Source organism: Durio zibethinus, chromosome 14 (genome assembly GCF_047325235.1).
Source record: "Durio zibethinus cultivar Kanyao isolate XHJ-2024 chromosome 14, ASM4732523v1, whole genome shotgun sequence".
In the NCBI taxonomy this organism is placed as follows: Eukaryota; Viridiplantae; Streptophyta; class Magnoliopsida; order Malvales; family Malvaceae; genus Durio; species Durio zibethinus.
In genome coordinates, this window is record NC_143175.1 from 22,573,853 (window position 1) to 22,600,525 (window position 26,673).

At 31.6% G+C, this 26,673-nt stretch overlaps 3 protein-coding genes across 7 annotated transcripts; 1 reads left to right on the top strand and 2 right to left on the bottom strand.

The window, feature by feature from the left end:
• Positions 1-625: 625 nt before the first annotated feature.
• Positions 626-5,100, bottom strand: LOC111293761 (DEAD-box ATP-dependent RNA helicase 37-like). 3 transcript variants are annotated; one of them, XM_022886688.2, is made up of 7 exons: positions 4,749-5,100; positions 3,685-4,564; positions 3,528-3,611; positions 2,896-3,138; positions 2,259-2,426; positions 1,943-2,056; positions 626-1,210 (listed from the first exon to the last, which is right to left on the bottom strand). In XM_022886688.2, the coding sequence occupies exons 2-7, from the start codon at positions 4,444-4,446 to the stop codon at positions 725-727; spliced, it is 1,857 nt and encodes a 618-aa protein (XP_022742423.1). In that variant the 5' UTR covers positions 4,447-4,564; positions 4,749-5,100; the 3' UTR covers positions 626-724. The 3 variants fall into 3 exon arrangements, with proteins under 3 accessions (XP_022742423.1, XP_022742424.1, XP_022742425.1); XM_022886689.2 differs by having other exon boundaries at positions 4,704-4,876; XM_022886690.2 differs by lacking the exon at positions 2,259-2,426.
• Positions 5,101-10,015: 4,915 nt separating this feature from the next.
• LOC111293758 (serine/threonine-protein phosphatase PP2A-4 catalytic subunit-like) lies at positions 10,016-16,004 on the top strand. Its single transcript, XM_022886685.2, has 11 exons — positions 10,016-10,281; positions 11,934-11,990; positions 12,146-12,229; positions 12,669-12,740; positions 13,405-13,476; positions 13,673-13,713; positions 14,030-14,096; positions 14,784-14,975; positions 15,076-15,165; positions 15,264-15,371; positions 15,557-16,004. Exons 1-11 carry the CDS (start codon positions 10,189-10,191, stop codon positions 15,620-15,622), a joined length of 942 nt encoding a protein of 313 aa, XP_022742420.1. The 5' UTR covers positions 10,016-10,188; the 3' UTR covers positions 15,623-16,004.
• A 719-nt stretch (positions 16,005-16,723) lies between these two features.
• Positions 16,724-22,094, bottom strand: LOC111295123 (lipid phosphate phosphatase delta-like). Of its 3 annotated transcripts, none has more exons than XM_022888494.2 (9): positions 21,752-22,094; positions 20,549-20,749; positions 20,311-20,406; positions 20,153-20,227; positions 19,908-20,038; positions 19,451-19,554; positions 19,235-19,363; positions 18,693-18,808; positions 16,724-17,271 (listed from the first exon to the last, which is right to left on the bottom strand). In XM_022888494.2, the coding sequence occupies exons 2-9, from the start codon at positions 20,708-20,710 to the stop codon at positions 16,861-16,863; spliced, it is 1,224 nt and encodes a 407-aa protein (XP_022744229.2). In that variant the 5' UTR covers positions 20,711-20,749; positions 21,752-22,094; the 3' UTR covers positions 16,724-16,860. The 3 variants fall into 3 exon arrangements, with proteins under 3 accessions (XP_022744229.2, XP_022744232.2, XP_022744228.2); XM_022888497.2 differs by having other exon boundaries at positions 21,727-21,845; XM_022888493.2 differs by lacking the exon at positions 21,752-22,094 and adding an exon at positions 21,023-21,294.
• Positions 22,095-26,673: the final 4,579 nt, after the last annotated feature.

Below are 26,673 nucleotides of genomic sequence, written 5' to 3' on the forward strand. Positions count from 1 at the left end.
CATAGAAGCACCGCCAGATGAGAAAAATATGGTTCTCCAATCTGACAAAGGATTTTTTTTTTTTCACTTAGTTGTGCAATGTCTATTCTGGACCTGTTTGCTTGACACTTTCGCTTTGTATCTATAGGGTCCTTTCAACATTGAAGACTTCTGATCTCAGAAAGTCGTGCAATGGTAAGATGTAAAAGTCCAGTTCATACTAGTGTAGGATTCTTTAGCATTGTCAATTTTAATGCCAATCTTTGTATTTTCATATTCTTTGTCAATTCAGTCAGAGCAGATTCTATTTGTTATGATTTGGTAAGTATATTTGAACTAAACCCTGCTCATGACTAAAGTAGCCCCTTAGTTTGTCATCTGAGCTAATTCCCCCAACTGTCACCTGTTTGATATGTTGATATTTTTACTTATCACTCCATGTTTGTTGTGGAGTTTCCTATATCACCCTCCATAACTACAACCTCATTAGTGACCAGCAGACAGGCTAAAAGTAAATAGTTTGTTTCCTATGTCACCATCCCAACCACAACAATGTCTGCTCATTAGCAATTAACCATCAATCCTACAGCCCTCTACAGAACTCATAAGAATATGTCCTATGTTAGAACCCAGATGCAAATGGAAATAGTGACAATGGAGACAGAATAATCCTGGAATTAAATCTGATGGAAAATATATATACTCAAGAAAAACATGAAAAAATTAATCCAGTATAAAGTGGGACCTAATCCCAAGCACTTGTCACACCTGGAGCATACCCTCCACCATAATTGCCAGCAACCCCATATGCACTACCGCTATTCCCTCCACCGTAGTAATCCAGATTCCTACTGAATGAACCCTCTCTTCTGAAATCACGCCCACCAAAACGCCCTCCTCCAGATCGTCGATTTTTGTTACCACCATAAGGAGCCCGGGATGCATAACGGGTGAGCCATGGAGGTACGTCTTGATTTGCTTCTTGCATTAGCTCAGCAAGTGGCCTTGCCAGGGACAAATTGCTCTCATTAAAGAAAGCTGTAGCCAACCCTGTTTTACCAGCTCGCCCCGTCCTTCCAATCCGATGGACATAATCATCAATGTCATTAGGAAGATCAAAGTTGATCACGTGAGCTACATGGGGTATATCAAGACCACGAGCAGCCACATCAGTAGCTACTAAAATTGGGGTCTTTCCACTCTTGAAAGATCTCAATGCTAGTTCCCTTTCCTGCATACAAAACAAACCCGTAGCATTTATGTAAAGACATATTCCTGCCAAATTAAGGTGAACATATAGCATATGGCATAAACACTGCAACACAACTCAGACCAACTTTCAACTAAAAAACCTGTTTTACTACTAAAAGGTGGATGCAATAACCTTTTCCCAAACCAAACTTTAATTAGGCATAAGAAGTCAAAAGGATATAATTTCAGCTAGAACAAAAATAAAAGCCTTCCCAATTGAGGATTGTGGAAATACTTATTAACTGCAATCTCAGCTCAAGTAGCTCATGTATCTGGCAATTGGCATAAATGTTTGTTCCAGGTTAGAATCAGCTACCTAAAGACTCCTAGAAAACCTATCCAAAATGTTTTTCAAATAACAAATAGATCACTAAAGATGAATTGACTAGCAGAGAGAATGAACACATTTTAATGCCACCAAAGACGTGGTTTAGTATATCTAACAAATACCATAATGAAAAATCCAGATCATTTGTCTAATTCTGGCTTCCAAAAAAGTTCTTAACCTTCAAGTTTGCATCCAGAAGTCACTGGAATGATATTAATGCTCAATGGAATTAATAATACTTGCATATAACACAGGCAAAAGGAACATTAAGTGTAGTTATCACACATCAAGAAACGCACTCAAAGAACAAGTATATCATTCCACCCAACCACAAAGGCCATATTCTTTCACTTCTCTTTAGCAAATTTATTTCTTAACATTTACCTGTTGAGTCCTATCACCATGGATGGTCGTTGCTGGGAATCCATTAATGCACAACCAATGTTCCAATGAGTCAGCTCCTTTTTTAGTCTCCACAAAAACTAATGTCAAAGCTTGCTGCAAAGTCAAAGACACACACAACTATCAACAAGTATTAATTATCTGCAACCTATCAACTCACTGAGACCAGATACCTGAATTAGCACCCTGAATGTAAAATATTCATCAAAACAAATATATCTAGTAATTAACCTCAACGGTTAAAAAATGGATAATGGAACTTCAATATGCAAGTGCATAAAAGAGAGTCTCACATTACCTTGACATGAACTCCATTTTCCTTCTGCGCATGCAGAAGATCCATGAGATGGCTTCTCTTATCAGACTCGTGAACAAATTCAACCCTTTGAAAAATCAAATCAGTACTTGACCCAACCCTCCCAACAGCCAAGAATATGTAATTTGAAAGAAAATCAGATGCAAGTCTCTGCATAGCCACCAAATTAAAAAGGAATTATGTGATGTAATTTGAATAGTCTTTCTTTTTATTATAAAAAACTCTCTATCATCTTAATCGCATTTGGAAATCATTCTAAAGCAAAATTAAGGCAAAATAACATTTTTGCTTCTTTTGGATTCATAAATTTTGAAAGTGAAATAACCAACCCCACCCAATCATTTAGTCCTTTAGCTAATGCCAAGGGCAAAGTCAATTTACCCTGGTTAATTAACAATTTCCATTTTCCATAAAATATATATAGAGATACCCAAAGAATTCAAACCAGCACCAAAATTATATTCCAGAAGAACATGAAACTCATTCACAATGTGAAACATTTTATAGTTATAAGTGCAAAACGTATCAGTGGGATATGTCAAAAAATACGGCTCAGAAACTCAAATAACAGATAAAATGAGAATCAACAGAGAAACCATATTTAACAATTATAACCTACCTGTATCTCTCTTGGAAAAGTGGCACTAAACAACATTGTCTGTCTAACACCCCGATTAGGCATGTCCGTTTGTTCAACAATCTTTCTGATTTGTGGCTCAAAACCCATATCAAGCATGCGATCTGCCTCATCAAGGGCCAAGTACCTAATCATCTGCAATGACACTCTAGCCCTCTCTAGCAAATCAACCAATCGCCCAGGAGTTGCCACAAGAATATCAACTCCTCTCTCCAGCTCTCGCAACTAAGTATAGAACAAAGCATTAGTAAACAAAGGAAAAGAAGGAAACAATGAATACTCATGTACTGAGAGATAGGGGTTTGTAAGGAGACTAATAAGCCAAAAGTCACAGGAGATAACTAGAAAAGCAAAAAATAAAATAAAAAAAAAAAGATCCCATAAGAACATAAAAAAGATAAGTCATACAACATGATTAGATGTAGATATAATACATAAACTAAGTTTCCTTGATACTTAATCTAAACAAGTTAATATCCCTAGATCAAACAAATAGATAAAATGTAGAAAAGTAAACTAGTTTAGCATGAGACACAGTAAATAAGAATAACTATACATGTCATATAATATGGAGCAAGAATGATATTCAAAACCTAATTTGATGCAATAACAACCTGTTGGTTAATTGGTGCTCCTCCATAGGCAACTGCCACCTTGACACCAGTTTGATACGAGAACTTTTTGGCCTCCTCGTGTATCTGAAAGTGCATTATTATCAGAACAAAAACACATAAAACCATTCTAAAAGATTACATTTTCTAAGAATCTCACCTGACAAGAAAGCTCCCTAGTGGGAGATAGAATGAGTGCAAGAGGGTAAACAGTTCGTGCTACACGCAGTCTCTGTACATACTGCTCCCGCATAATTCCACTAATAATTGGAAAGCAAAAAGCAGCTGTCTTCCCTGACCCAGTTTGAGCACAAGCCATCAAATCTCTTCCTCCTAATGCTATAGGGATCGCGTGGCGTTGAACTGGAGTCGGTTTAACATACTTACACCTCCTAATGTTTTGATTCAACAGTTCACCTAAATCTATCTCAACAAATGTATTTACAGGTGGCGGCACATTTTCACCACTAGTTTCCACCGGAATATCCTCATAAGCATCGAAATTGATCCCCGTATGCTCTTGTTCACTAAAAGCTTGTTCTGTATCGTCAACTTCACCTTCATCACCAAATGGATTCACTTCCCTTTCTCTCCTATTCCAACCTCCACTTCTATTATTCCAACCACCGCCGCTGCCACCTTGTCCAGCTCCAGCATAACCATACCCCTGACCTGGACGCCCGATTTCAGGCTTTGTCCCGCCGCCGCCGCTCCAACGTGACCACTGGGACCCACCAGCGGTCCCGCTAAAACTTGCCTTCTCAGTAACCGGACCTGACGGGTTAGGTGCGACGGAGGCTGGACGGTTACGAAGGTGGGGTGGGACATAAGTGGATCGAGTTGGACGAGGAAAGGAATTGTTATCTGAAACTCCAATTTCAGATGCAGAGTTTGCTACAGAATCTGCCCATGAAGTTCTCATAATTTCCCAAACCTAAGGAAAAAAAAACTAACAAAACCTAATCCAACCAAAAAACAAAACCCAAAATTTTAAATCCTCCAAAAAGTCCTGTTGTTCTCTCCCTTTTTGTAGATCAGACCTGTTCAATGAAAATGCAAGCAAAGTCGACAAAAAAAACTTTAAAATGCAATTAATATAACCCAAAAATTTGCTGAAAAAATATGAACAATATAATGAAAATGCAAAAAAAAAAAAAGAATTTACAAAGAAAAAAATACCAAAACAAAAAAACCACTATAATTGATAACAGAAACAGCAGAAACCTTGTTGGAAATTCTTTTGCAAGATGGGGTCAGAAAGCGAAAAAATCGGGTGTCTTGATTTTTTTGTTGTTACTTTATGGTTTTCAAAATCAGATGAAAACTTTTTCTCTCTTGGTCTTTTCTTTTCTGTTCTTTTCTTTTCTTTGCGCTTCGTTTTTGTTTTTTTTTTTTTCTTTTTTTGCTTTGGTGTCGCGTCCAGGTTGCAGCTTAGAAACGAGAGAGAGTGAGAAAAAATCTACAAAAGGTCATTCGGTGACCGTACAATTTTTGGCTTGCGTCATAAACTCATAACTAAAAGCTCCCATCAACGGCCAGACAACGTTCTAATATATCTTTAATTACGGATAGTAACAATTAATTAGTGTTTAAGTGATTCTTTATGAGAAAATAAATTGAATATTTATTTTGTCTGATTGTAATATGATCCTGTTTAAGGAATAATCATATAAGGTTTAATTAAACTATAATTGGGCAAACACGTTATGCTGATGAAAACAAATGATTTTGTTTTAAAAAGAAAAACGTTTCAAAAGAAAATAATAGTAGAAAATTATGGGTAATTTTTAATGATAAGTTTTTTTTTTTAAGTCAAAAGATATGTGTATTTTTTAATTTTATATTTTTTTGTAATTACATTTAAATAAATTAATGTTACTTTAAAAAACCTTACATTGAATAATAAAATTAGGGTATATATTTTATTTTCATTGACAATGAACTTGTTAATTTCAAAAATTAATTACTGAATTAAATTCAAAAGTTTTAGTTAATTTTTTGTTAATTAAATAATAAAATATAATTGAGTTAAATTATATTTTTAATTTCTCATATTTAAAATAAACTAAATAATATTATTTAACCAAATATTCAAATACTTAAATATTAAATTAAAAATTCTAATAACTTACATTTCTTACATTTTTAATTTTATATTTTTATTTTGTTATATTTCGAATAAAATTTTAGTTAATTTAATTTTTTAAACCAAAATAATCAAAAATAAAAATTTGTCTAAAATTATTTTTTATAACTAATTAAAATTAATTCGATAATCAACCTATTAATCTAATTAAATCAATTTAATCATTTAATTCAATCAAAATCATATTTTAAACATTATCAATGAATAAAACTCACATCTTAACAATCAAGACTAAAGTTTAAAAAAAATAAAAAATATGTATTTAATACCCAAATAAATCCTCGAATTTTATTCCAAAGTGCAAATAAGCTCTCAACCTTTTATTATATGAAATTAAGGCTATAAATTTTTATTTCATTGTAATTACTAATTATATCCATTAAATCTAAAGAATTGATGAATTATGTCCAATTGACATAAATTTTAAAATAATATTATCTCAAATATTTGTCATTTAACTCATCCAAATAAATCTAAGCAAACATTTTCTACAAATTAAACCATTAAAGTAAAAAAGTTTACAAAAAATTAAATATTTTATACTATCTTGGATTTAATTACAATAAAATAATAAGTTAACTTTATAAATATACCATATGGTTAAGGTAAAATGAAAGTGCTTTTGATATTTAAAACGTGACACTTAACTACTTTATTATTTGTTTTATTGTTTTTTTCTTCAAAACTGTTACTTTTGCCATTTTTTTTTCATCTTGATTCATATTCTCTCTCTAAAAATTTATTCATTATTTCTCTAAAACCAAATCAATTCTCTCTCTAATGGTTTGGTTAGGTTTTAAAAATTTTATTTGATTTTAAAGAGATAATGAATTTGCTAATCCAGAAACTTAGTCAAAGTCATTTTCAGCAAACAATATTTTTTATTTAGCAAAACCTAGACAATTGAGCAAACAGCGGTAAAATGTAGATAAATATAAAACCAAATAGAAGAAAATTGGACAATGAATAACCTTAAACAATTCAGTAGCCAGTATTCATCAGAATTCAATAACTAAAAAAAAAAAAAACTAACAATCAATTCAAAGCCAAAATCTACAAAACAAATAGCAAAAAATCCATAACAAAGCCTCAACACATATCAACAATTAGTGAACCCATAATCAGTAATTAACTAAACCTATAAAAGACCACTAGAAAAAACCCACTTAGCAATGAAAAATCATCAATCACCCATTGTCAAACAATCATGATACACAAATTAGCAGCAAAACACCCAAAAAACAAATAAAAAAAATTTTCATTATAAGAATTTTCGATTTTTTTTTTATCGTATAGCTCTTCTCTTTAAGGTTTTGAAATATAATAAGAAATATTATTTTAAAATTCTTGAGTGGCAAATAGTGGCAAGGACAATTTGAAAGGTTTTGAATTTTGATCTATGTTTCAGAGTGCTCAAATAGAGAAGATTGTAGCAACATCTTTTATCGTATATTGAGCTTTTATTAGGTATTAGGCAAATAAGGAAATAGAGGAATGGTGCCACACAAAAGAGAAATGAAGCCAAGGCCGGTGATCAATAGCGGAGCAAGTAGTGATTTTTTATAATGTGTTTGGATTGAGAGGAGATGAAGTAAATGAATGTAAAGGAAACAAAACCTATTTCCCTTGTTTGGATAAATTATTAATTTAAAGAAAGGGAAAGTTATAAACTAAATAACATTTGGTTTCTTTTGTAAATTTAATTTTTTTAATATTCCAATTTAGAGGAAAAGTTAGGAAAAGGAAAGTTGATTTTTTTTAATAAAAATACTATTATGTCTATCTTTTTAATAATATTAAAAATCTAATAAAAAAATGTAAGCAGATCACAATCGTTCTATAATTTTTTCAAAGCCATATATTTTTTTAAGTAAGTTTCACATATATCTTCCAATATAAAAATTTTTTTGTGTGATTTAATTTGGATGAATTGTTGAATAAATAGATATATATTTTTTAGGTTTATGAGATGACAGACTAGCTCAAAATCTATCAATACATGTTTGTAAAATATCTTCTTGTTTCACTTGATTAAAAACCATTGATATAGCAACAATTGTGAAGTCAGACGAGATAGTAAACATATCATGGTCTATGAATGCTCTAAAATCATAAGTAATGAAAAGTTATAATTGAAAAAAATTATTATAATAAATCATTTCCTTATTTTTTCACTATTTATTCAAACAATGGTTGTTATAATTATTTTTCATTCATTTATTAATTTTAATTATCCAAACAATGGTTACATGTATCTTTTTATTTCCTTTAAAAAACTTTCTTTTCCATTCTTTTCCTTTCATTTCTTTTTCTTTATTAATATTTATCTAAACATAATGTTATTTAATTTTTGGATTTTATTCTTGAGTTTAAAGTTAGTCTAGATAAATTATAGAATGCTTAGGGGTTTGATTTGGTTAGAGAGAGAAGTTGAAGATAAGTTAAAGGAATAATTTTTAGAAAGATAATATAAATTGAGATGAAAAAAATAAAAAAAGTAATTGTTTGAAGTAAACAAAATAATAAAACAAATCACAATATAGTTAAGTATTATATTTTAAATCTTACGAGACACTTTTATTTCGATTTTAATCATATGATATATTTCTTAAATTAACTTCAAAATAAAAGTTTATAGCCTTAGTTTTGTAAAATAAAAAGATCATGGATTTTTTTTTTTTAATAAAATTTAGAAGTATTATCCTTGTAAAAATATTAAGCTTTTTATAATTAATTAATAAATATATTGTAAATTATGATTATGCAAAAAGTGATTGAACATGCGTTTTTTTTGCATGCGAAAGAAACGAAGGATGCTGATTTATTTTTCCACCTCTACATTATAATAGAAATTGTAAAAGATATCAACAAATTATGTTGAACATTTATAACTAACCAACTATATATATTTTCAAAAATTCGATGATATATAAAATCTAATCATATTGAGGGTTGTTAAATGCATCTGAATATTTTATTTTCACATTCTAAATTTTTTTAAATTTTTTATAAATAAAATTACTTAATTATTATTTAAATTTTCACATAACTTTGTTGAAATGGATTTTCGGAAACCAATCATAAACTTTTCCTAAAATAAATCTTCAAAAAATCATATAACTTTTTGAAGATAAAATTTTGAAATATTATAAACTTCTCTAAAAATAGATTTTCGAAAAGTTAAATGAATTTTTGAAAATTCATTTCTTGGAGGTGGGATAGTGAAAATTTAAGAAACATTTTAAGTAAAATTTTTATTATCTCATCTTTCAAAAATAAATTTATGAAAAATCATATGATTTTTTGAAAATTTATTTTTGAAAAGATTCATAATTTTTCATAAGTTCATTTTTGAAAAATTATATAACTTTTTAAAAAGTTATAAAATTTAAAAAATTGTGAGAAAAATAATTATATAATTTCACTTATTAAAAATTAAAATAAAGATATGAAAAGAAAAAATAAAGTGCATTTAGCACCTCTCAATTATATTTTGAGTTATATATAAACAAGTATTTTCATTCCATACCCTTAATCCATTTTCAATATTTTAAAATTAGAGAATCTAGGAGCGAAGTTTAGTTATTTTAACTCTTAAAGTGCTCATAAAATAAAGCTTTTAAACACATTTTATTTTCTTCCTCACACGCTATTTTTAAATAATTTATATATTAAATTATTTAATTAATTTTTTCAAACTTCTTTTCACATTTAAAATTTAAATTTGTAAATCTCTCAGTTTTTTTTAAAGTTTTCGAATTTATAACTTCGAAAACTTTTAAAAGTATCCAGATTCGTATATTTTAAAATAAATTTTTTTTTTGGTTTTAGATCATTTAAATTAAAAAAAAGTTTTAAAGATTCGTATGTATAATTTTTTTTTATCAATTTATAAATAAACTTATAATTATATGAAACAAATCGTAATTTTTTAATTTAAAATTTTTTTTTCAGGATATAAAATTTTTTTCTAAACTGATAGTTTTTAAACTCTAAATATAACTTATTAGATATAAAAATTTCATAAATTATATAACTTACTAGATATGTATATAAAAAATTTTAAAATTGAAATTAAATAATAATTAAATAATTTTACTTAAAGATAACTAAAAAAAGTGATTGTGGGGAGAAAAAAATGGATGTAGTTAGAAGCACTACAGTCTGTAATTTATTTTTCTCATTTTCCTTTAAACTTAAAAAGGAAAGAGCAACAATGGATGAAACTAATATAAAAGTCTTTGGGGGTAATAAGGTAATCTCATAAAATGTTAATAGGGAAAAAGTGATCGAAATCCAGCTCTGCGCCGGATACTAACACCCAACATGCGCCACTCGCTGCCTCAATTCACGCGCTCCCTTATTTCGTCTTCGTAACAGAAGCAGGGGAGCCGGACAGTGTAGAGAGAAAAACGAAAAAAAAAAAGAAGAAAATTTGCCAATCCAAACTAGGGTTAGGGTTTGCCCTAATCCGGATAACTATTTCAACGCTCGATTCTTCCAACTGATAAATCAAAGATGGGCGCTAATCCGTCACCAACAGACTCAGCCACCGATCTCGATGAGCAGATCTCGCAGCTCATGCAGTGCAAGCCACTTTCGGAGGAGCAGGTACCTTTTTTTCTCACGATCTGTTTGTTTCCCAAGAAAGTACGGCTGAATTAATTCAATAATATGATTTTTTTTATTGGTGACTAATCGATTAGGCTCTGTTCCGCTGCGAAATAAATATCCAAAGTGATTTTGAATTGAATTTATTATTGCAAATTTGCAATATTTATTGCCAATTTCTATTGCTGTTTAAAATTTTAAAATTTAATTTAGAGTTAATTGAGTTATTGAATAAAAAGTGTAACTTTTTTTTTAAATTTTAAAGCAGTAAAAGAAAATCAAATTTTTTATTTATTCGATGTAGGTAATTTTGAAATAAATCATGGGGCATTGGTTTGCGGAATCTTGGATTCCAGAGAAAGTGTGGTACCTGGGAAAGTTTGATACCTGGGATTTTGTTTTATTTTTGGGGTATCCCGTAATCAGATTCACTCGTTTGGTTGGGAGAATCTTGGTTTATTAATTCATGTATAATTATTATAATCTCCTTGACAAGCTGTAGGCAACCTTTCATTTTGTTTTGATAAAAAAATACTTAAACGACAAATGATGTCTTTGGCAGCAAAAGAAAAGAAAGATTTTAATTTTTTTAATTAAATATACCCAATTATGGTGTTTAACTACACATCAAGCGGTAATTGCTATATTAAAATATAAGAAAAATATCCATTATGGCGTTTGGAAGAGCTGAACGCCTTATTTGCTTTTGTAACTATGTTGAAAAAAGTATCAAATAAGATGTTTGTTCAAAGGAAACACCTTATTTGAATGGGCTTTGTAAATAAGGCGATTGTTTAAAGAAACGCCTTATTTGCTTTTGTAAAGATTCCGAAAGATTGTCTATCAAATAAGGTGTTCATAAAAAGGAAACGCTGTATTTGAATGGGTCAAATAAGGCATGTGTTCAAAGAAACGTCTTATTTGATGTTTTGGTAAAGATTCTGGAAAAAACATTGAATAAAGTGTTTGTTCAAAGAAAACACCTTAATTGATTTTTTTCCTCAATTACGGCACTTGAAGGAAGAAACGCTTTAATTGAGAGGGATAGTTAAATTTTAATATGATTCATTTATGGTGTTTCTAGGAAGAAACAAAATTTTAATATGTAACAATTAAGGCATTTTAAAGAAGAAATGCCTTAATTACAACATATTAAAACTGAATAAAAAACAAGGCAAATTTTTTTAAAAAAAGTTAAAACTGATCTCTAGACTTGCTTTTCGAAAGGGTAATGGATATGTGACAAATTTTTAACTTAGGTCAAATTTGGAAATAAGGCAACTTTCTCCTTTGGAATCTTAAAATACCAAGGGAGAGGTGGGTTTCTGATTTTAGAGCTTTGGGTACTGTTAGGAATCTAACATTTTCTCCCATAATTGGATTACCCTAAATCGAACGTGAGAAACAAATACCTACCATCAAGATTCATGGGGAAAATTTGTGGATTCCCCCGAACCAAATGCACTCGCAGGGTATTTGCATGGAAAATTTTGTGTGTTTAAACTGTTCTTAAAGCCACAGTTTTCTTCGTTTTGTTTGAATTATGTTGTTCTTAGTTTGATGAATGGAATTCCTTTTTTTTTCTCCCCTGTTTCATCTTGGGGGAATATAACTGTTAGTAACTGTATTTGTTTTCATCTTGCCTTGTTTAGGTCAGAGCATTATGTGACAAGTCAAAGGAAATATTAATGGGAGAAAGCAATGTCCAGGTTTATTATCTTAGTCTTGCTTGTGTTTAGTCCCTTATTTCAGGAGTCTGTGATCTGTATGTGTTTATTTATGGATGTGCTTTGGAAATGTTGAGATTGTTCGTACTTGAAATTGGAAAACATTGATTTGTTTTGTTTTTTGTTTTTTATCACAGCCTGTGAAAAGCCCTGTGACAATTTGTGGTGATATTCATGGGCAGTTTCATGATCTTGCAGAACTTTTTCGAATTGGAGGGAAGGTACTTGTTCTAACTGTGACCTTTTTTCTTTTTTTTGGTATTCAGTTATTCTGTTTCAGCTGATGGAATGTGTAAAATAATTAGTTGATACCTCAAATGTTTGAAGATTGTAGATCTGCAGAGGTATCTTGTCACTGTAGTGCAGATATTTTTAATTTATTCTCTTTTGAATTGGTTAGACATGTCAGCTTTTTGTCTCTGGCACTTTCTTGCATTAGAGTTATGTTTCAATAAAAATTTTCTACTTAATGTTGAATCTCTTTAATCATTAGATAGTGACCTATCAGTGTCATTCAGGCATTCTTAGGATGTATTACAACTTATCATATGCTTGATTAAACCTCATCTGTTACATAATTTTGCTTTGTTTTTTCCCATGCTCATGATCAGTCTTTCCATTGAGCCTATGCCTTATGGTTGGTTTTATCTTAATTGACAGTGTCCTGATACAAACTACTTGTTTATGGGAGATTACGTAGATCGTGGGTACTATTCTGTTGAAACTGTTACGGTATGTAAATGTTAAATTACAAAATGCCTTTTTCTACCTTTGTCATGAAAATGTGTTTCTAATTTCTGCTAATGTATGGTCTAGAGGCTGAAACAATATAAGACTTTTATGGGTTCTGGCTGCTAGCTGTGTGAATGAAATTTGGCTACATGCTCCTATGAGCACTAGTAAAAAACACCTGACTTGTTTTGATATTAATGACCTTTAACGCTATGAATTTGAGATGCTTTTGCCTTTTGGAAGATTTCTATTTGTTGTTGGGCTGATAATACCGGTTAGAGAGATGGCGAGCTACATTATATTTTCCTTTGGATAGGGAGTTTTGGGTATAGAGCAACTGCATTTTATCTTATTTATCACTTTAACTTCAATGTAATTAAGGAGGAACATCATGGGAAACTTTTTTCTGGTGGTTTTTATCACTACTCCATGGTAGATTGATGCTAGATATTTCTTAACACACTGGAGTCAAATGTTGTTGCCTACTGTTACTTTTTCTGTTCATAAAGGTGCATGTTATATTACTACATTCATGGACAGTTTTCCATTTACTAGCATAATCTTTGTAAATTGAAATCAGCAACATCAGAGATCATTAGCAAGCTTAAGTGGTTAGGCCATTTATGCATTTCATTTGGATGATATTGATTTTCTGCTCCCTCAGCTATTGGTGGCTTTAAAAGTCCGTTACCCACAGCGGATTACCATTCTCAGAGGAAATCATGAAAGCCGCCAGGTATGAAGTTTGCAACTTCTTCCATGCCTTCCTTCCTTGTCCAAACACATGTTCACATACACACACAAAAGTTTGACATTTTATGGTGTTATATTTTGCATATCTGAGTCTTAATTCAAAGTTTAATATGAACTTTTGACCAACTATCATATTGAATGTCAAGTTAATTCTTTAGTCATTCTTTTCTTTTTGGCAGATCACTCAAGTTTATGGGTTTTATGATGAATGTCTGCGAAAGTGAGTTTCTATTGCACAACCTTCATTACAAGGGGTGTAGTATCATGAGCCATAATTGTGCTAGCTTTACTAAACGTCTTCTTATTCTTTATCTTTTTTCTTTTCAATGATATTTTTTAAACTACTTTTTTCTCCAGTTAAAAGAATCAAGTGGTATTATTGTATTTGCTTTGATTGATATGATATATAAAACTAGTAGAGTTTCTGGAGGTATACCCTTCAATCTTCAGATAAATTGGAGTCATGTGGAGACAGTATAGTTGCTTCTTCCACTTGCAGCTCCATGATGATACTTTTTATGGTGATTTACTTACAGGTATGGCAATGCTAACGTTTGGAAGATCTTTACAGACCTTTTTGACTATTTTCCATTAACTGCTTTGGTGAGTAGAACTTGTACAAGGTGCAAACTATTTGGATTTCAATTAATACCAACATAAATTCAAGGAAAGAAAGAACTAAGGACATACATATTGGCCTTAGTCTTTTTGATATTTGACATTTATGTTTTAGTGGTCTTCTATTTCATTTGGCTTTGCAGTTGAATACTATTGTTGTCCTCCATACTTTTTATTGTTGTGGTTCTAGTATTATATTATATTAGTTTAAAATATTCATTCATATTTCAATTTTAAGTTTTGAATAATTCTCATTGTCTTTTTGGTTGGGCAAGAAAATGTCGGGATTTATAGCTTGTTATCTATAATCTCATTATAAAGCATATTGAGATCATTCAAAGCAGGAACTAGAGTTCTCTTAGTTCCTACCATAAAAAAATGACATCAAATCTTTCTAGAATGCCATAGAAGCAATTGGCTGTTTCTTGTATTTATGTTTAAGCTAGATTAAAGAAACTGCTAAAAAATTCCCCAAAAATGGTTTTCACTGCACAAGAAGATTGATTAATTAACGGTTATTGTAAAATCAAGATAACCTACTTGATTACTGTATTATTTTAGTCCCAGCTAAAGAGATATATAGCTTTGGTAATGCTCACAGTTGACTTTGTACCTCCTAGAACTGAAGTGGAATTTCCATGCACTGATGTAGTGCCATTTTCTACAATTTAGGTGGAGTCTGAAATATTTTGTCTGCATGGTGGATTGTCCCCTTCAATTGAAACCCTGGATAATATAAGAAACTTTGATCGTGTTCAAGAGGTTCCCCATGAAGGGCCCATGTGTGATTTATTGTGGTCTGATCCAGATGATCGATGTGGTTGGGGTATCTCACCACGTGGTGCTGGGTATACTTTTGGTCAGGTAACTAATGTTCATGAGTGACCATTCTTTGAGGTTTTGTGGTTGTCTTGCCTTTTGTTTTAGTTTTTTTAATATCAAAATGTTGCATTCTTGTTTGCAGGATATATCTGAACAATTCAATCACATGAACAACTTAAAATTGATTGCTAGAGCTCATCAGCTGGTTATGGATGGATTTAACTGGGCACATGTAATCACGATTGTCAGAGTTAAATTATTATATTTGCTTGTATGCTTAGTATAAAGTGCTTTGGGTTTTTTAATTACCAATTATTTTCCTTGGAACAGGAACAAAAGGTGGTTACTATATTTAGTGCCCCTAATTATTGTTATCGCTGTGGGAACATGGCTTCTATCTTGGAAGTTGATGATTGCAAGAGTCACACATTCATCCAGGTCTCTGTTTCTCTCTTCTCTCCTTCTTGTCCTCTTTCTTCCCCTCCTTCCTCTTTTCCTTTTCCTATACATGCATACACGTGTGTACACAAATAAAGGTAAAAGAGCAACAGCTAACTTTTGAAATCAAATTCTTGGATGTTTTTTTTGTGTTTGTAAAATTTGTCAAGTTCATCTTCATGCAGTTTGAGCCAGCTCCAAGGAGAGGAGAACCTGATGTTACTCGTAGAACACCTGATTACTTCCTCTGAAGCAGCTATGCCATAACTGATTCAAGATACTCTACTTTTCCTCCTCTCCTCCAACCTTTTACATAGTCAGGTAGTTGCAGATCTTTTGACAGAAGTCTGTTGCATCTACTACATGCCATTTTTCTTTTTGGTGATGGTAAGCACCAAAAGCAGGTATATTAGGATAGAAAGATGGCCTTTAATCTATCTTACACTTGGATATTCTGTCAAAGAGATTGAATAGCTGATGAACTGACACTACCAGAATGTATTAATTATGTAGATTTTTGTGTTTGTTTTCGATTTCTGTTCTCTTTTTTTTTTGGGTTCATCCTATCTTTTTGAGCTCGTTACCGGAGATGGAAATGTTCAATTTTTAGTGGTGTTTTAACTTTTTCTTTTACCACTGACTCAAATGGTGATAGTTCCCAGCTATTCTGTTTTTATATCATGCCTCAGCAGTTAATGGTATCAAGCCGTTAACCGGTTGAGGCAGATGGTACTAGAAATTTAAATTTTTATTCTTTTAAGGTTACAGGCTTAGGAAGGGCATTACAAATTATTGGCAAACGAGAAAGATTATTATAGGTAATTGACAAGAGAAAGCAAAGACAAACAAAGGAAGATTTCAAGTATTGCAAAATGGCAGATTAAAAGGAAGATACTAATCATTTTTAAGCCCGTGGGGTGTTTAGTTTGTGATTTGATGCATACCCCATGTGTTACATAATATCTCATCGTAATATTTCTGTATTTCTGCATTTCTCCAAAAAAATTAAACTTTAAATTGGACTAGATTAGAGATGATTTTTCATTCCATTTTTTAGGGATACATGATTATATATAGCAAGAGACAGTGTCTCTCCCAATCTCATAAATCCCCAACTTTCTTGGACTTACCAATGAGACCATTTCATTAACATATGCAAAATTGGAGAATGGGTGGATGAGTTATTGGTTTAATGACAAGTATTTAGTGACAAAGAAGAGATCTAGGACTTTAAGTTCTAAGTTCATGTTTCATTTTATGTAAGTTTTGATGTTTAATTATGTTATAATTTGTTAATTGATTATTCAATTATTGTAATTTGATTATGATAAAATAATTAATTATTCAGTTGATTATATGAATATAATATTTAATTATAATTGCTATAATTTCAAAAAAAGGATAATTCAGTGACAAACAAAAAATTTGATTTACAAATTAGCTGCATGCCACACTAAAACATGCTAATGAGTAGTACCGAGGACAAGCATCACAAGCGCAGGTAAGAGAAGAGAGAAGGAACGAGATCTACCACTGACCATGCAAGGCCTGCGTATTGAAGGAATCTAATACCGGTGTCGACGTCAAATAAATCTTGGTGAGAGAAAAACAAAATCTTGTGGGTATAACTTGACTGCTTAATCTCACTGGATTTCTTACCAGTAGCTGAGCCATTAAGCATTGGGATGTAGCTGGTTGATTTTATTGGGATACCCAATGTATTTGATACTACAGGAAGAATCCATTTTGCAAGGGCCTTGCTACAGAACTTGACAATCAGGATTGTTGGTATCCCAACAAGCACTCTTCCCACAAAGGCAGGGATTGCGAGTTCTGAGGTAAATATTCGTGGAACGGCTTCATGGTGGAACTGGTGGTACGTCTGTTGTATCCCAGCCACCTGGTAAACATTACCATGAATGTGAAAGCATTACCTTTTATCCCTGTTGGGTGCACTTGAAAGAGGGGGGGGGGGATCTAAGGATTTTCTTTGCTAATGCAAATACAAATACAAATACAAATGCGGACATTATTTAAACAAGTGATATTTATATTACCTTAATAAATGTTGCTCGCTTAACAAGTAACATGCGTGCCTTGCAGTGCTATTATTAATAAATTTGAGTTCCTATAAATACAAGGCTTAGAGCACAAGGCTTAGAGCGAAGGCCTTGGTTATGATGGTTGTAGAGTAGTTGATCTGTTTCATCTGGAGGGTAGGGTGCCTAACTGCCTATACAATCGAAAAAGCGAATTCAATATCACTCGGATGAAGGAGACATTACTCACTCGATGTAAAGGTATCACTCTAGGTTGAAAAGGAAGAATTTCATAGCAACAATGAATGCTATCTCCATAACAACATTCTATCTGGTAACAAGGGCACAGAATTTTACTCCCAGTAAATTTTTTGAGCATGAGGTGATTTACCTAGTATTATAATGGTATCAAACACCATGCGGTATGTTTGAAAAGCACCAATCATATCACTTTAATAACTTCTTAGGTACTTTTCCTCTAGGCCAATGCATTTACTTCATCTTTTCTGTGTTTGGGTATATGTCTATTCATACTAATCATATTTGTCAAAATGCAGAACCCTAGCTTAGAATTACAGTTGATGCATCTTCTAGACAACCCGACGGTTTCAGGAATTTTCTTTGACACAACCACCACCATTCCCATAATGCAGTCAGAAGGGCAATAAAATTGAGACATTTTGATTTGCCACCTAACCATAGGCTTTTTGGAAGGAAACAAATGGAAATTCTCTTTTGTTTGCTAAATCATGCAAATCCTAAGTTCTCAAAAGGCCAAAAGAACTTGAAACAACCAAAGCTAATTTTTATTGTACTCAATAGGTAAGAGTTAATATGGTAATTCCATAACCTATTATAAACCCTAAAACCACCCCTATAACATCTAATGATAACCTCTAAATATCTCTAATGCTAACCATAGATGCCAAGAGTATCAGTTGTTTGTCAAGCATGAAATATGCATAAGCATATGATGTGACAGAAAACAGTACAGACGAACTTTTACATTTTCCAGGCACAAGCAACTGCAGCTATCTTCTTTTTTTGTCTTATAGATTTTGCCCAGAGACAGTTACATTTTTCCTATTTTTTTAAATGAACAATGATCTCACAATATCAATTCCTTGTTTTCTGCCACTCTGATCTTAACTTTTGCACTCAATAATGTAAATTAATTTTTAGAGAAGTAATTAGTCAAAGATGCATTGCCCATAACAATTCTGGTGATAACAGCAGGTAGCAAAGAATTGTTTCAATGCTATATGGTTGATCAATTACTTACAATTCCAAATGCAACGCCGTTGAAGGCAGTGTGGTACTCAAAACTTGGAGTTGAAAGCTCGGGAGTGGGATAAGCAAAAAGTAAAAGGAAGCTCAGGGCAGCCCAAAAGGATGTAACTGCAAGAGGAAAAGTAAGCATAAAAAATATAGAAAGTATTATGTCTCAAAATTCAAATACTCAACTAAAACCAAGAGTATAAATTATGTTTTGAGCATTAGAATACCAATCGTACTTTGTAAGCTCAAAAGCCACTGGTCATTTTAATCAGCAGAACTGAGGGTAGGGAAATAGAAGACCGACTTAACAGCCTCTAAAAGTCCCCATCATTACAGGAACTACAAGCTAACCTCCACTATGGCACAACATGTCTCCTCTTTCTGCACATGTCATTCTATCAAACGGAGTCCTTATCCCTACCAGGCCAAGATCTATACTTGGCTTGGATCCCTATTCATCTAATTGGATTGAGAACAATTCAACCTGATCAGACAGACTCTTTCAGCATATGAAAGCACAAATATGCTGACTATAAGTTTACTTACCATTTTGTCCAGTGACAATAAATCCATCCACATATTCATGGACTGTTAGCCACGTTACAAGAATCACCAATCCAATAGCAAGACCACCAATGATATCAATCAAGCTGTGCATGCCAACGTAAATCCTTCCTACCAAGGAAATAAAATTCAGTTGAACATTTGCAGTAAGGAAAGCTAATAGTATGATCGAGAACTTTTGAAGAAAAAATAACTTACCAAAACCAATGAGGCACACAAGCAAGAAAGCAAAGGCGACTGCAGCAAGTTTCACACAAGCATCTTCACATTTTGTGTAGGACAGAACATAGTATAAAAGGTATCTGGATGCAATAAGCAAAGCAATTCAGTAATAATTTCAATTCTTAAGAAATACCCACTGATGAATTGACAAGTAAATATAGAGTGCTTAATTTATTGTAAGGATTGGCAACCAGTCCGACCCATGAATTTTCTTTTAGTTTTCCTCATTTTCCTGTCCTATCAATGCATGGGAATTGAGGTTGCCAACAATATATATGCTATGTTCCCAAAAGCACTTTCAACACAACTTAATGGTGTCTCAATAACTATTTCTCAAAGTCATTTACAAGAACACTGTATTGATAAAATGCGAGTCATATAAGCTACAACAGCTGCAGATTAAAAGGTTTATGTAAATAGGAAATTTCAATACCCTGATAAGCATACTGTGTTGAGAGTATGAGAAGAAGGCAATCCATATTCCATCGCATTCTCTTCTTCATCTTTTGTGGCCGTTATCCTTCTAACAGGTGGGCAACTGGGTCTAGGAGCCGACACTACATCCTAAAATACAGATCACCAAGCAGAAACCAAATATATTATTAACTTTAAGACTTCATTCTATACATTACCAACACGAAATGATAAAATCAAGTTAGGAGGAAAAAAAGAAAAAACCTTTATGCAGTTCCCTAAATAATCACAGAAAGCCATCAACAGGGTCATCTGCCTAGCCAATTTTCCATGCCCACTCTGGAATCATCATTGAAAAAAAACCAATGAGAACAATTACAAATCAAAATTAACCACAAAGAGAAAGAGAGACAGAAACATACCCAGAAAAGCAAAGGAAGAAACGCAGTGTAAAAGGGCACAGAAACTACACAGGACAACCCAGAAAAGAGAGCATCCCAGAATTTATGCTGATGTTTCTGCCAAACAAATAAAAAATAAACCCCCAAATCAAAAACAATTAGGATCACCCAGATAAGCTTCACAACCAACAAAAAGACAAAAAACCCAGATAATCAAACAAAAACATGACAATCTGTGTTTGTTTATTTTGGTCGAAACCTGGATCTTGAGGATTATAGAAGTGCCTGTTACAACATGGTGAGCCACACAAGGTTGGAGCAAAGATCTAATCTTTTTGGTTACATTGAAATATGAAGTTATTACAATCCATGAAAAAATTCCAGATAAAGCCAACCCCTGCCACACTCCAACACTCTCCATTTAATCTCTCCTTCTCTTTCTTTTCCCTTCTTTTCCCCCCTGCAAATGGGAATCAGAATAAGAAACAAACCAAACAACATCAACAAACCAAGCCTTATATCCCATAATAATAAGAAACAAACCAAAACAGATGGAAAAAAAAAAATAGAACAGTTTCTAAGTTTGTAACTTTGAAACTATTGACAGACTTGGACTTGGGATGAAATTGGCTAAAATTTGTAGTTTTCAATTTTCCTCACATAAAAGAAAAAAAAAAATTCTGTGAGCTAATTAATAAAATTAAGAATTTTCTTTTGGGTTAATGGCTTTTACCTGGCAGAGAGAACGGTCAGCAACAACACGGGTTAGAACATTCTAAAAAAAAAAAGGTAAAATCCAAAAATTTCCCTTGAAATTAATTTTAGAGACACTTTTGAGTTTGATCCCTATTGTTTCGAAATACCTTATTTCACCCTTTGGCTGTTCACAGCCGTTAGTCCAAAATTAAAAAAAAAAAAAATTGGGATCCAAAATCATCAAAATCGGATCAGTTTCCCAACAATCTGCCATCTCTCTCTTTTAGTTTCCATTGTTGTTAAAATATCATTTTCATTTTAAAAAAATCATATATATATTTTTTATTCTAGACTGGTGCGTAGACATTTCGTGAAGAAAAAACTTTTAACTATTTCAACAACTATAAAAAAAACTATCAAAGAAAGAATGCCCAGATTCAAGCTTTGACATAGCACCAAGTGCAGTCGAAGAAACCCAGATTTTCATACTTTGCCAAAACCAAAACCAAAACCAAAACAAATATTCAACAATAAACAACCAATATCACACTAAAACTCTAAAACTCTACTCATTTATTAACCCAAGAAAATACCCATACCTAAAACTCAATCAAAATTTACCATAATTAACAAAATCTGTAACGTGAATAAGAGCACAACATCAAAATATAAAGTTAAATTATACAAAAAAAGGGAGTTTTAACTTCATCATATATATTACTAATTATAGTAAAGAGAGACCGAAGATTATGTAGTGGAAGCCTACACTCAGCCAAAGTACTCAGCACGATCCACAAAACCAATGACGTAGAGAGCATAGATTATCCCAGGAACTGCAGGCAAATGCAGAACTCAACGCTGCAACAACTATGCATTAAGCAAAATCAAAAGGAGGTAGCAGGATCAGGAGTTCACAACAAACTTCACAGCGAAAGGCATGTTCGAGAAGAAGAGGGAGAAGCAAGGGTGATGAAACAAGATGAGAGAAGCAATCGTGAAAATTGGTGGTGAAGATTTGAGAGAGAGAGAGTAATTGGTAGTATAAAGAAGAGGAGAGAGAAACTACAATTTATCGTTGCAGTTGAAAAAGGGATTCATCAATAGTCGGTACCATTCCAATAAGGATTCAATGGATAAAAACCTACGAAAAATACACTAAAATTTCCCCTAATCTTCGTATTATTCTGATTGTTCATAAATTTTGTAGTTATATGATAGATGAATTATAGTATTTTTTTATAATATAATTTATAACTCACAAAGTTATTCATTATCAAATTTTCTATTTAATTATCATGTTGAATACACAAACTTTCAACGTTAAATATGTGAGATGAACTATAAAATACTTAGTCAAAATTGGCCAGAGCTAATATTTCATAAGAAAATTATCTTTTAAAATATAATTATCAGCTCAAGATTGATAAAAAGATTTATGAAATAAGATTTGATGGTGCATAAAAATAATCCTTTTTTAAAACAATAAAATATGAACTTGATCATGCTGGACTAATAGAATGAAACCCTTATTAAACTCCCTTGATGTCATCAAAGAAATGGAATGGTAAGATTTTCAAGACTCGTATGAAGATTTTGACCCAAACCAATTATTAGAACATGAATTCACTTCAGGCGTCGATAATTCACTTTTGAACCTCTCTGTAGACCATACCCACCGTTCTCTCAAGTGATAATGCTATTGTAGTCAAAAATTCAGTCATGGTGATAAAACTAGAAGAAATTTTTTATTTCAGTTTAATTATGTATAATTATATGTGATACTGTTAAAAATGCTTTCCAAACCCTTTCAAAGACTCCAAGACAAAATGATGGTACATTAAATTTTGTTTTTACCAACATCAACTTCGGTGTCAACTTTATGTGTACTTTGTTATTTGTCAGGTCATGCTTTATGTTGTATTCAAGTCAAGTTTACTTTACTAAAGCAACTTTAATAAAGTAAAATGAATCTTACATTTACTTTATTAAAGCTACTTTATTAAAGTTGCTTTAAGTCTAGTCGATTGCTTTATGTTTAATCATGAACCTAATGTCATTATTATAGATTTTATTTCGTTACTATTTACTTATTTTTTTTCTTGTATAAATTTGTACCTTCTTCTCGAAGAAGCCAAGTCTTAATATCTTCAAGAAGTTTTCCCTTGTAAAAAATCCTCTTCTATAAATATGTTTGGCTAAAAACTCTAATATCTTTTGGTAATTCTTTCCTTATTCTTTAGTTGTTAGGTTTAGAATCAGAAAGAGTTTTTTACATCATGTTTTGTAGTGATACAATTATGTATGATCTATAGTTACCACAGTATTGTTAATTTTTTGCATCAAAAAGCCTTGTAAAATTGTCAATCGTATCATTGATCCATTTAAGAGAAGAAAAGTTACTATACCAAAGAATATTAAATTAGGCTACTATAATGAAAGGCATGTCTTCAAAAAAGTTAGGCCACCAGTTTGATGTTATGCCAAGAAGGCATCAAGTCTTAAACATTGACTAGAATATCTTGGTTATATATATGAACTATGAACCGCTTATATGATGATGATAGCTCAGACTCAGACACATATGACTATTCAGATGATTAATGTTTTGAGTACATGTCAGTCCAAGAACTCCAAAAGATCCAAACCATTCAACCTTCAAAAATACTTTTATCTTCAGTATAAATTTTTATCCACAAACATTCTCCTTTTATTATAGTTATAGTCTTTTTTAACATAGGTGCTGCTCAAACGATAGCCAATCCATTTGCAAAGAAATCAACTTTAAGGTCTCTTTTTTAATATCTTTCTTTTAGCTTTTGTTGTGAATCTTTTTTTTTTGCTTTTTTGAATGGTCATCATCATTAAAGAAGCTTCTGTTGTTGTCTTTTTGGCATCTTTTGCATTTGCAATCAATATCATAATACTTGGTGTACCCTCGAAAAAGTTTGACTATTATGTCATCTATCCTAAAAAAGAAAAACAAAGACACTTTTCAAACCCTGCAAAATCCAAGCTCATTAAAAATAAAAAACAAACCAACCCTTACCCCAGATGTGTATGATGCAACCAACTTAATCTTATGATTCAAAATTTTTTCATTTTCAAGAATTTCATAGAGACTAATACAAACACATTCTAAAAATCTCAAATTGATAGAGATGAATATGAAAACTAGAAAATCTTTACTTCTCCTCCTTATCAACTATACAACCCACCCCCAATTTTACCTAAAAAACCTTTTTTCACACCATTTTAGTACAAATCTCCTCCTACATCAATACCCTCACAACCAATATAATATTTCACCTTAATATCATATAAACCAAAACAACCTTCCTTTGGAACAACTAAAAAATGGATTCACAAATTCAGAGAAAATTACTTAGTTGACCAGAAGCCCAAAAGAATTACAAACCAACTATATCTACAACCTCCAAAACCAAAACCAAGCTCAAGCTTTGTTGTTACCCCTTCTAACCCTATACCTCAACCAACACCAAAACCATAACTTCCAACACAACTCATGATTTTTCCCATACCAAAAATTTTTCCAGAAATGTTGCAACAAATAGCATAAGAAAACATCCCCTAATTCTCTATTGAAGATATCTTTCATACTAGATATGACACGTAATCTTAGATTGAAAATATTAAGTCAGATAACTTAAATGATTCAGATGAAACACTTTCACAGATCTTCATGACAAAACCATGAGTTGAAGTATTTGAAGATAAACTAGAAACATACAATCTTAAAGCCATGGATGCTGAACAACAACATTTTTCAACATAGACACATGTTCTTTTTTTCACATCCAAGTTCTTATTTTTCATAATTGATGATATTCCTCATTCCAAATAGCCTTCAAAATTCTAAAAGTTTTTCGTATGGGGACTGGTTGAATTAAACTCCAATCCTAATGTTACGATAAATACAGTTTTAATCAAATTAGTTTCAAGACTAGTTGAAACCTTTAAAAATTTTTAGGATAATATTAGTGAATACAAATAACTATAGTTTCTCTAATGCTAACAATCATGGAAGTTGTATCCCAATTTTTGATAATATTTTGTGGCCAAGAGACTCTTAAGTTAAAAAAAATCAAAGAATAATTCTCCAAGCTAAAATGCTATTCACTTCATTCAAAAGATCTTGAAAAATATTACCAATAGTTTTTTTCAATATTTCTACATATTTAGTGGATTTGATTATGTCAACTTGAAGCAAGCTTTTCTCAATTCTAATCCAGAAAACTTGCCCAATGAACACTACCCATTCATTCACCTCTTCAAATTCCCTGACCTATTTTGGTTCTCAAAAGAAACTATTTATTCATATGGTATCATTGTCACCTTTACTACATTGCTGTATAATTCTAATTTCAAAAGCTTAAAACATTCTTTCACATTTTTTACCAATCAACCATCAACCCAAAAAGAATCCAAATGGACCATAGTCATCAACACCTCAAATTCAAGTACAACATGTCTCTCCATGATCCAACATTACTAGATGTTCTAAAAGTTCAAGTATAGATTATAAGAACTAAGATGAAAGAATTTTAGGTAATCTTTCACTATTAGATGGTATACAGAATTCAAGATCATGCCATAAACTTACATTTACCTAACTCTGATGATGTTATATTTGTAAAGTTAAAAGCTACAGATAAAAATCTCATATTTGTTCATATTCCAAAATAGATCTCTGGGTGTATTTCAATATATTGAATGAAAGTGTCTCTATATCTTCTAAGTATCTTGGATTTGTATTTAAACAAAAGGTGTGAGGCTTTTTGGTTAAGAGATTTGATTACAAGCAATCTTGGTAATTTTGGAATGAGTTTTTCAACTGAGATGTTGAGGAATTCATTAGGAAGGCCAAATTCATCACTGAGGTGGGGTTTTATTAAAGGAGGAACAAAGAGGTTTTTTTATGATGAAGGTAAAGGTGAGGGATTCATCATTGATATCATAAGAATAATCTTCAAAGAGGTTTAAAATGACAACTACAAAGAGGTCTGAATAACATAACTGCGAGCACATTATCTTTTCTTTTTATATGTGCTGTAATAAAGGAGTACTTTGAAAATCATTAAGAGAGTCTGAGTAACTATGCATTTGACATCTATTTCTTCTTAAAATTGAGCACCTGGTCAAAGGTTGACATATCTAGTTCCACGAGAAAGTGGTATCTAATGAGGTAAAATTCAAATATTTAGATTTCACATTTCACTGCTAAAATCTCTTTTAGCATATGAATTTTCAAAATTTCAAATCTTTGAATCTGTCACTTTTTTATCCATATATCTATCTGGTTCTATCTTTTTTTTCAATAAGGATTGTCCACCAAAATTTATCACTTGTATTTATCTGTAATATCTTTTTACCATATGAGAAAATCTTTAAAATTAGAAATGACTGTAATCTTATCTTCAGTATTTGTATAGACTATGTTTACTTTTGAGATCACTCGGGTGGTTCTTTTTTTAGTATCCATATGAGAAAATGAGTTATTTATGCAAGATTTACAAGAAATTCACTCATGTTGTTGACTATGCCTAAGAATTGTTACACTTGCTTTTTGAAGAGATTTTCATTAGAAAATTTTTTAAATATCTTAGCAATATGAGGTTAAGCAATGTGCTGACCATCCTTCAAATGCATGCCTAAAAAGTTAATTTTTGA

Excerpts from the sequence above, each read along its gene's own strand:
- LOC111293758 (XM_022886685.2), top strand. The coding sequence starts at position 10,189 with ATGGGCGCTAATCCGTCACCAACAGACTCAGCCACCGATCTCGATGAG. Across the intron at positions 11,991-12,145 it reads TGGGAGAAAGCAATGTCCAG|CCTGTGAAAAGCCCTGTGAC; the intron begins GTTTATTATCTT and ends TTTTTATCACAG. Across the intron at positions 15,372-15,556 it reads AGAGTCACACATTCATCCAG|TTTGAGCCAGCTCCAAGGAG; the intron begins GTCTCTGTTTCT and ends ATCTTCATGCAG.
- LOC111293761 (XM_022886688.2), bottom strand. The coding sequence starts at position 4,446 with ATGAGAACTTCATGGGCAGATTCTGTAGCAAACTCTGCATCTGAAATT. Across the intron at positions 3,612-3,684 it reads CTAGGGAGCTTTCTTGTCAG|ATACACGAGGAGGCCAAAAA; the intron begins GTGAGATTCTTA and ends ATGCACTTTCAG. Across the intron at positions 3,139-3,527 it reads GAGCACCAATTAACCAACAG|TTGCGAGAGCTGGAGAGAGG; the intron begins GTTGTTATTGCA and ends TTCTATACTTAG.
- LOC111295123 (XM_022888494.2), bottom strand. The coding sequence starts at position 20,710 with ATGGAGAGTGTTGGAGTGTGGCAGGGGTTGGCTTTATCTGGAATTTTT. Across the intron at positions 19,364-19,450 it reads TGTGTGCCTCATTGGTTTTG|GAAGGATTTACGTTGGCATG; the intron begins GTAAGTTATTTT and ends TTTCCTTGGTAG. Across the intron at positions 18,809-19,234 it reads TATTGTCACTGGACAAAATG|TTACATCCTTTTGGGCTGCC; the intron begins GTAAGTAAACTT and ends TTCCTCTTGCAG.